This window comes from Myotis brandtii, unplaced genomic scaffold (assembly GCF_000412655.1).
Source record: "Myotis brandtii unplaced genomic scaffold, ASM41265v1 scaffold1093, whole genome shotgun sequence".
Lineage (NCBI taxonomy): Eukaryota > Metazoa > Chordata > Mammalia > Chiroptera > Vespertilionidae > Myotis > Myotis brandtii.
In genome coordinates, this window is record NW_005353721.1 from 126,049 (window position 1) to 136,812 (window position 10,764).

At 38.6% G+C, this 10,764-nt stretch overlaps 1 protein-coding gene across 1 annotated transcript in view; it reads left to right on the top strand.

Moving 5' to 3' along the window:
• Nucleotides 1-10,764, top strand: part of STXBP6 (syntaxin binding protein 6 (amisyn)) — a 272,739-nt gene that overhangs the window by 82,913 nt on the left and 179,062 nt on the right. Inside the window, exon 2 of the mRNA XM_005857266.2 lies at nucleotides 6,539-6,727. Within this exon, the coding sequence (XP_005857328.1) occupies nucleotides 6,574-6,727 (154 nt within the window). The 5' untranslated portion in view covers nucleotides 6,539-6,573. The remainder of the gene's footprint in view (nucleotides 1-6,538; nucleotides 6,728-10,764) is intronic.

A 10,764-nucleotide genomic window follows, 5' to 3' on the forward strand; every position in this document is an offset into this window, starting at 1 on the left:
GGTGTATGATCTTTCTAATGTAATGCTGGATCTGGTTTGCTAGAATTTTGTTGAGGATTTTAGCATCTATGTTCATCAGGGATATTGGCCTGTAATTCTCTTTCTTTGTGGTGTCTTTATCTGGTTTTGGGATTAGGGTAATGCTGGCTTCATAGAAAGAGCTTGGAAGTGTGCCTATCTCTTGAATTTTTTGGAATAGTCTGAGGATTGGTGTTAGTTCTTCTTTGAATGTTCGGTAAAACTCCCCTGTGAAGCCATCTGGTCCAGGGCTTTTGTTTGCTGGAAGCTTTTTGATTACTGTTTCAATTTCATCAGTAGTTATCAGCCTATTCAGGTTTTTTGATTCTTCCTGATTGAGTTTTGGAAGGTTGTATTTTTATAGGAATATGTCCATTTCATCGAGTTTGTCCAGTTTTTTGGAGTAGAGTTGTTCGTAGTATTTTTTTTTACAATCATTTGTATATCAGTAGGACCAGTGAGAATGAAGAACTGATGGAGGCCAGAAATAATAAATCGAATCCACAGGAGTTGGTGATTAGTTAGTTTTTTATAGGGAGTTAGAGGGTTGGAGGGAAAAGGTGGTGTCTAGGTTAACTCAGTGAAAATGCTCAGTGGGCAGCTAAGTAAGTGGCTTTAAAGCAAGTAAGGCAGTGAGAACTGAGTGTATGATTAGTGTTATCAGATTAAAGGAAAGAGTGGAAGCTGCAATAGTTAGAATTTAACTATTGTAGAATTTCAAAAGAAAGTGGCAATGCAGAGAAGTCTTATCTTGGAGCATAGCCTCGTTTCTTTCATTTATAAGTTATTTGAAGTCACCTCACTCTAGTTCCCAAGCACTAGGGAAGACCAGCTGATTCTCCCCTAAAGTATTCCAGGGTGACATCATGTTTGCGGTTAACCTTGGAGAATTCTGAAACTTGGTATCAGCTTGTTTTGAGAGCATCTGCCTTAGGGTTGAGTCACAGGGGTAATGTCTAAAACCAGGATTCTGGTTACTCACTGGAATGGGAACATGATTGTCATACAGTTCAGATTACCTTTGTTGGTGCAGCCAGTGCCAAAATATGATCAAATGATTGCACATTAACCATGAGATCCAAACAGGGAAGTTAATGAGGCAAAATGAATCAGTTATCTAATGATAGTAAGATAAATAGATGGCACCTCTATCTCGCCAGAGAAGGCTTTGGCCTCTCAGCTGAGAAAATTTAAGCCTGTTGGCTACAACCATTTAGAACTGTGATAATAAATGCCCAGCAAAGGGGCATCTGCAGTTTTAATTTGCTGGAGTCCCTACCACTCTTCCTTGTCTTCTGATCACTGAGTACAAGTGTCAATTTAACTATTGGAAGTAAAAAAAATGTTAGTGTTGGATTATAAAAGCATCTTTATTTGTACCCATTTTCTTATGTCCTCTGCCTAATCCCTGAGATCATAGGAGTTTGCAATTCCTCCTCTGCAGGATAATTTTATATCCTGGGGACCTGTCGGGAGTGAAGGGCCATCTCACTACAGTAGCCATGGACTAACAAAGATGAATGTGGATTAGATGGCTCAAAGCGAAAAGAAGATAGATGGAAAGTCTTGAAAAATATTTAAACTAACTGCAATTAGTTGCCACAACTACCACTTAAGGCTGCTTTGACTTGCAAATCATATTGTATGTTGGAAGAGAAAGCTTTGTAATTATAGCTTGTAGAAGCTGCGGATCAGGAAAGAACTTTTTTGTAGGGGAGAAAAAATAATCTTCCCTCTACCCTTCTGCATTCTTAGCTGAGACCCCTGTAATAAAAAACAAGATAACAAGAGAAAAAAAAACCAAACAGGTTTATTAACAGGTATACCTCATGTAAAATGAGTAATCCAGCAGGTGGGTTAGATTTTAGGATTAAATACCATTTTAATAGGAAAAGGGGAGGGTGAATATAGAACTCTTAGAAGAAAGTAAATGATTTATAGGAAAGACGAATGGGCTCTTAGAAGAATAGATGGGCCCTGGCCAGTGTGGGTCAGTTGGTTGGTGTGTCATCCCGTACATCAGAAGGCGGTGTGTTAGATTCCCAGTCGGGCACGCGGGGGAAGCAAGCTATCAATGTTTCTTTCTCTCTTTAGAATCAATTTTAAAAATGTCTTTTAAAGAATGGGAAGTAGGATAATTTGTGACAAAGTTTGTCAAGAGTGTGGTGTTGGCTTTTAGTCTTCTCTCCTGCTTCTGCCTGCATTTACTGCCTTTCAGATGCCTTCATCTCAAAGTGATCAATGTACTTAAGTGGCATATCTTAGGGTGGCATGTTCTGCTACCCTTCAGGGTGATGTAGGTTGGAGTAACTATGGCCATTGGTTCACCATTGCTGTTGTATTCATCTTGTTTCCTTACAATGGGATCCCAGTTTTGGCTGGGCATAGATTTATCAGCAGTAAGATGTAAGATCTGATAAAGCTGCTTAATTGAATACAGAGAAAAAATCCTTTACATTTTCTTCCTGTATGCTCTCCTGAGAACGCATTCCTTTCCATTCCATGGTTCTTCTTTAAGCTATTGGCTTTTAAATTAGGTGTCAGTCTGTTCAATGCTGCTCTGCCTCTGTATCTATTTTTGTTCATCAGTTTATAATGGTCTTTATTATCTGCAGACTGTCAAACTACAACGGGAAAGCCGGAGAGGGTTGGGGGGGCGGGGGTTAAGAGATCAACCGAAGGACTTGTATGCATGCATATAAGCATAACCAATGGACATAAGACACTGGGGGGTAGGGGAGGCCAGGGGATTGTCAAGGGCGGGGAAAAAAGGAGACATATGTAATACTCTTTGTAATACACTGGGGGGTAGGGGAGGCTGGGGGAAGGTCAAGGGGGAAAAAAAGGAGACATATGCACTACTCTTTGTAATATTTTAAGCAATAAAACAAAGTTAAAAAAAATTAGGTGTCAGGATGACTGCAGGAGAACCAGTTAAGGAGTTGGTTAAAATATAGATCGTAAGATTTTTATTTTGTGGGTGTGAAGGAGGTGACCAGGAGTCTGCATTTTTGAAAAGCTCTCCATGATGCACTCAGATGTGAAATCAGGTTTAGGAGACACTCTTACAGATTATTGCTACAGAGCTGCAGTAGTACCCTTTGACATTCCAAGTCTTTCCCTTCTAAGCCACTGTACATCCCCATTTCCAGGGTGGCATTTAAAACATACATACGTACATGCGTGATTTCACTAAGGCCTGTTGTTATTGTCAACAAAAGAACATCCAAACCTATAAAAATATTGGTAAGACTTTATTAGAGTTTATGTGAGCCAAACTGAGGACATGCCCTGAAGCAACATCTCAATGGATTGAGAAAATGTTTTGGAGAATGGAACTTTGGCAGTTCTTTTTATGCATTTAGAATCGAAGAAGAAACTATCAGGAAGGTTACATGAAATCCATTGGTGGTTAATTGAGGAGGCAGGAGAAAGCAAAACGGGAAAATCTCTGGGACTGCATAAAAAGCAAAATAGAAAAACACATACTTCCTTTACCTTGGTGGGTGTAGGATAGTTAGCATTTAACAGGAACAGTAAGTAGAGGTGGGAGGAGGGCAAAAGGTAACAGTGAGGAGTTTGGTGCATGTGTTCCTGTGAGGGTCTAGAAAAGATGACTCTGGCAGGCCAAAGGTATGCCATCCCAGATGCACAAGAACAATGGACAGGCCTTGCTTAGGTAAGAGAACCTTTTACTAAGGAAGCTATAGTGCTGGGGTGTGACTACCCACCACGACCTACCCAGTGGGAATTTATGATCAGATCATCCTGTGTGGTTGCTTTTGATCACCGAGCTTGTCAGGCCTGACATGTAGCCCCTTTCTCGTTCACAGTATCATTGTCCTGAACAACAATTCTGATAATTTCTCATGAAAATAAGTTGGATAATGTCCTACTGGAGAGTTTCCTGAAGGTGATACCAATAAACTCCTTATCCTTATAACACTTAGTATAGAGCTTTCCATATGTTAGAACATTTATTCACAATTTAAGGGTTTCATATTCATGAATGAGACAAGTGAGGCTTTGGTAAATAAAAGGTTGCGTTTCTCTTTTACAACTACTTTCTGGTATGGATGGCAACATTTACTCACTTAATGCAAGTTCAGAAGGCCTTTTATTTTTCATATTATAGTAAGAGAGATAATAAAAATACCATTTTAACCATTTATTATGATTCAGGCACTAGAAATAAGTGATTTGCATGCATGGTTCCATTTAATTCTTTCAATGGTTCCATGAGGTAGGTGAAGATATCTATGTAAACCAAGGGTCTAAATTTTTAAGAGATTTGTCCAGTCACATGTAGATCTTAAGTTTTTGAGCTGAAATTTCAACCCAAGTTCAGTGATTTTATTTTTCCGTTTTTTGTTCTTGGCCACTGAATATCAGCATAAAAAAAGTACAGCAATAGGTCATTTCTATTTCTTACTAGTTTTTCAAAAGAAGAATAGAATTTCCTAGGAGTTTGATAAATCATGCATGCCACTTTTTTTTTTTTGACAGACTACATAATAAAATGATAGCTTTCCATTTTTAACCACATTTTTAGAAAAATATGAATCTGAGATGGAAAATTAAAAACTATGCCACAGTTGTGTAGGTCCTGGTCAGAGAATGCCTGTTGAGTTTGGGAGTGTGACTTTCTTTCTGCATTGCTTATGGAATGCTTGAAGTCACTCTGCTCCACTGGCTTTCGTTTTCTCCTATCGCCAAAAGGTGACAGGTGAGAGGCCTTGGAGCTAGAAAAGAACTAATATAGGTTTCTCTCTTTAAAAAAAAATCCCTGTTAATTATAACACCTGCCTAGGAAAGTCACATGGTAAATCATGGAATTCTGTTTGCTAACTTCTAGGAAATCACAGGGAATCAGTTAGTGGTCAGTACATTGAAAAACAGGTCCCTCACTGTTGTCTTTTTGTTCTCAGCCAGTATGAAGAACCTGGTAGCAATGATAAAATGTCATAATGTCATAATCAGAGCACACATAGATCAGATATAGACTTATAATATGTAGTATAGAGATATAGATAGATAATAAAAAGTGATACTTTTTATTCTTTATTCTTGGTGTCACTAAGAATATCTGTTTTATTACAGAATTGAAACCAAGAGAAATTTCTTTAACCAGGGGGTACTTTTTTAAAAAAATATTTCTTTTCTACCATGAGGTTACAGATGTGATCTAGTTATAGGAGGACAGATGTGCTGGTAACATTTGTGAATCTTGCTTTGGGAAACATGTTCCCCTGGTCTTTCATCATGAATCATCTGGATTTATGTGAAACCTTTGATGCAGTCATCAGTAAGTTCCTGGAGAACAGGGACCATGTCTTAATGATTTCTTGCATCTCCAATACTGTGTAGAGGTAGCATTTAGTAGGACCAGTTGGCTCAATTTTACAGCAGGCTGATCAACTCCATGAGCTGCTGTTACCATATACATATCGCTGTGCTAGCGATCCATATGTAGGGTCTCTGGATATTCTGTATTACCTGCATGACCAACCCATCAGCCCTCTCTGTACTATTAGTTCTGATTTATTAATTGCCTGAACAAATGTTGGTTACAGATTAAAGTGTAGACTATGACTAGTGTGACAGAAAACATTTACTCAAGTTATGGTTGAGCTTTTTGGATGATAGGGTTAACCTTGAATATAATCTTTATAAATAAGTAGAATTAAGACCATTAGGGAAGTATAGCTTTTAGAAAACTAAATATAATGTGGGACTGTGTATGTGTCAGTTTTTTGGGAGGGAGAATAAGAAGGGGGACTCATTGTGAGTCAGCAACATACTGCTTTATTTTCTTATTGGGTGCATACCGCCAGTTAACCACAGGAGCATAATACGTGGGAACCGCTGGGTAACATTTCCAAAATACTTAGCATTTGTCAGACGGTTTTATAATTCTGTGGCAATTAGATACCGAGGAGCATTGGAAAATAGGACCTATTGAAAGAGGCTAATAAGTAAGGATTAGTTGCTTAGCCTGAGCCAAAGCACTGAGTGGTGATTAAATTAATGGTCTTCGGTGGCATGTATCGTTATTATGTAGATGATATAATTATCTCCACTATGAATAGAATTAAGGAGATAGATTTACATTAGAGTTAAAGGAGATTTTGAAGGAGCGAAAACTAACTTTAAGGATTGCTGGACAGTGGAAAGACTTCTCAACAGGATAGGAGTGGGGGTGGATATGCATGCTATTAGACTTAGATGCAGTTGGGGTGCAGATTGACAAACTTTCTAGATCCCATTCTGTGCTGCTCTTCTCACATTGTGTTTGACATGTTCAGCGAGCAAATCAGTATTCTCTTTTTATTTATATTTTTCATAGTTATTACAAATGCCAAGACCTTGCTTTTAATGATTCTGTAATGCACCTCAAGCAAAAGAGAGGCTAAACCACAAATGGAAAATTACTTCACCTGCAAGTCAACTTGCTGCTCATTTTTATACGGGCCCTTAGAATGTTCTCAGTTCCAACTTGCCTTTTCTTTTTCTTCCTTAGGAAACTTATTGTGCACCCTCCTCCCTTGTTCTACAATGAGTGCCAAGTCGACCATCAGCAAGGAGATTTTCGCACCTCTTGACGAAAGGATGCTGGGAGCTGTCCAAGTCAAGAGGAGGACAAAGAAAAAGATTCCTTTCTTGGCAACTGGGGGTCAAGGCGAATACTTAACTTACATCTGCCTGTCAGGTAATGAAAGCCAGATACTAATATTATTAAAACAACTTCTCTTTTAAAACAGTTCCTTCTGAGGAACCCAGGAGGGTTATATACACAAGTTCTGTACATGTCTGCTCTGCTCGTGCGCTCTGCTTTTCTGTTGTCTGCTCTGACCCTTACGTACTCATGGCACTTCTACTTCTGAGATTGCCTTATATGGGAAAGGTAAGGAAGCTGAATGTTCATGTATTTTCTGATTCATTCAGAGCTTCTGTAAAGGATTTGGCAGACACAGCTGCTTGTCCATACTTCCTTCACTAGGACATTGGGAGAATGTGGGCTAGCCTTCGGGATTTTTGTTTTAGAACAATTCCTGATATTTGGATAATTGTCCTTACCAGCAGCCTGAGTTTCATTGAATTTCTTTTTCTTAACAGTTGCCAATAACCAGTAATAGTTTGTCTTAAGATAACTATCGACGCAGTATGAAATGTGAGGAAGTAGTCTGAGCTCATAGATCACTTCTTTGCCTGACAGCTGTTCCTTGTCAGAAAGACATCTGTGTCTATTAAGCCTAGTATTGTGTTAGATTATAATTTTTCCCTTTCTTTTTGTGATTGTAGGAGATCTGTGGGATTTACTGTGGACTTACACCAAGTTTTTTTGAGATAAAATTTGGATACATTTTCCATGGAGTTATGGGACATTTGTAATATTTCTGATATTTCTTGTAACTGGGCAATGGAAGAATTAAGCTTGCCTTAATTAATTTATTTTTTAAAAAATTTCCTTTAATTGTGGCTTGGGAATAAAACTTTTTTGGACTCATTTTTAGCTTAAAAAAATTAAGCCTGTGATTATTTAAGTTTATCACAATTTATTGCAGGGTAGAGAGAGCTTTTTTTTCCCAGAAAGAATATGTAAAGATAATAATAAGACTGTATCTTAGTAAAAATTGAAATGAGAACAACCCTGGCCAATGTAACTCAGTTGATGGAGTGTCATCTCAAGCACCAAAGAGTCGCGGGTTCTATTCCTGGTTAGGGCATAGACCATCCATCTTTTCTTTGACTACTGCCTTTAAAAAAATCTCAAGTTGAGGGTTTGGGGAATGCATGGGAGGCAATCAATTGGTCTTTCTCTTTCTCTCTCTCTCTCCCTCCCTCCCGTCCTTCCTCTCTCTCTAAAAACAATATCCTTGGGTGAGGATTAAGATAAATAATTAAAAATAAATAAAATAAAATGAAATGAGAACATAGCCCCTTTGGTAAGAATACCATCTCAATGGTTAAAAGAAAGCTTTTATTTAAATGAGTGTTAGAGAATTGACCTCACACTCATTTAAATATTGGTCTCTATTTTTAATCCCAAATAAAGATTAGGTTAATAAAATCTGGTTATTGTTGGAGGACATTTGCATGCCTTTAGTGTGCTGGACAGTGCCTGGCATATAATAGGGGCTCTAGTCATATCCAAATGACTAAATGAAAGAAAGAGGTAGTCATTCCTAATACATTCCTAGTATTTTGTTACTGAGACTTAGGTCTTAAAATTTTTTTCATATTCTTAAATTTAGGTTCTAGAGCAGTGGTTCTCAACCTTCTGGCCCTTTAAATACAGTTCCTCATGTTGTGACCAACCATAAAATTATTTTCATTGCTACTTCATAACTGTAATGTTGCTACTGTTATGAATCATAATGTAAATATCTGATATGCAGGATGGTCTTAGGCGACCCCTGTGAAAGGGTGGTTCGACTGCCAAAGGGGTCGTGACCCACAGGTTGAAAACCACTGTTCTAGAGCTTTTGCTTGTACCAATTAAAAGAGAAATGTGTTATAATATATTTATTGTGTTGGCTGAGCTGAACATGGATACATAGTGATTCTAATTTTATTTAGCAGTTTTGCTTGCATTTGAGGCACATGCTATTATTGTTGGCATATTTCAGATCATATAGTCTGCAAGAGTGATATGGGGATCTTAACTGCTTCATCTCATGGAGCAGCATAACCATTTCCCCTGCCGTAGGAGATGATGACTGGATAACTGCATTTCCTTTACAAATGGTTTAAAGTCTGAAACTCTGAGAATTGCTCGTTCATTGTAATGGAGGAAAATCTTTTGTTCTGAAAGTCTTCATCCTTTTAATGTACTTGAATTTTGAGAGGACAGGTTGATAAAATAGATCTGACATTTAAGCAGATGCGTTCATGGAAACGGGCAGGAGAAGGCCAGGCAACTTTGACACCCAAACATTTTTTGCAGTTTGATTTTTCTTAGAATTGAGACAGAAGCAGCTACCTTTATTTTCTTATGTGAAACGTAGAGGAATATCATTCACATCTCTGATAAGGTAATGTTTTTATTAAGAAGTAATTCATTAGTTACTCAAATATTTATTAAGTACTTTTTATGTGCTGACCACTCTAAGTGCTTAGGGGTTCAGATATGAGAAAAACTCATGAAGCTTACCTTGTTTCATGGGGAAGGAGCAATAAACATTAATAAGTTACTCATTAAAAATGTAATCATTAACCAAAAGAAGGTTAACAAGGAAAAATATAATGAGATGAAGGCATGTGTAAGGAAATTTGGTCTGGTTGGGAGAACCCAGAGCTGCTTCACGGATTCTGAAAAGATAATGGTGGTGGTTCAGAGAGCATTCCAGGGAATGGCAGGGAGCCTCATTAAAAGGCTCAGCTGGATTTTGAATTTTTCCTTTTCTCTCACTCATTTGAAGGATGACCCCTTTGTAGCTGAACTCACCTAGGAGGCTGTGCAGTGAGAGCAGAGTCCTTGAAGGATAGCTTCCTTCCTGCTATGAGTGTGAGCCACCTCCTGCTTTCTAGGGAAGCCAAGCCTTTCAACTCTCATGGTTTGGTTGATGAAAACCAGCTACCCACTTTGAACAGGCAAAATCTGTATGAATTAGGGCAATATCTGCAAATAATATTTCACCACTTTTAAAATAGTATAAATAGTTGTGTTTTTTTTTTAAAGGGGAAGAATATCATAGTTTTAAATGCTTGCCAACATATGCATGTAAGACATTGATATCCAATGTCTTTTCCTAATGTTTCTTTGTGTGAATCCCTGCCCCCTCCCAGTGTCTGGCAGAATTTATAATCTGAGAGGAAGACATTATATAATCTGTGAACATGAGACATTATTTTCAGAGTGGGTTGTATATCCTCTGTAGGAATATAAAAAGATTCTGGAGTGCAGGAAATAAGATTATCTTTCTTGAGTTATTTAGTTGTAATTGGGTAAGCAGAGAAAAAGAACTTCCAGTTCATTCATAGAATTTGAGTTTTTCTCATTGGATTTCCTGAATGGATTCTTGAATAGTGTGAAAAGCTTATGTACTGACATGATTCTGTTAATTAGCATTCTTAAAGCACTGATTTCTAATTTTTCTTCTTGGCAATGGCTAAAGTTTAAAAGACCAACAATACCAAGTATTGACAAGCATGTGGAGAAATTTAAGCTCTCATACTTTCTTGGGCAGAGGGGATGTAAAAATGATCTGAGCACTTTGCTAAACAATCTGGCATTTTAAAATAAAGTCAAACATCTACTTATGTGACTCAGCAATTGTGTTCCTAGGCATTACCCATCTATACTAATAAAAGGGTAATATGCTAATTAGACTGGGAGACCTTCCGGACAAAGCCATGGTGGCAGGGCCGAGGCAGAGGCAGGTTAGGGGCGATCAGGCCGGCGGGGGTTGGGGGCAGTTGAGGGCGAGCAGGACGGCAGTTGGGGGTGAGCAGGCTGGTAGGCAGAGTGGTTAGGGGCGATCAGGCAGGCAGGCAAGCAGTTAGGAGCCAGTGATCCCGGATTGTGAGAGGGATGTCCGACTGCCGGTTTAGACCCGATCCCACATGGGACCGGGCCTAAACCGGCAGTTGGACATCCCCTGAGGGGTCCCAGATTGGAGAGGGTGCAGGCTAGGCTGAAGGACACCCCCCACCCCGTGCACGAATTTTGTGCACCGGGCCACTAGTAAGAAATAAAAGCATATATCCACATAAAGACATGTATATAGAAGTTTACAACAGTCA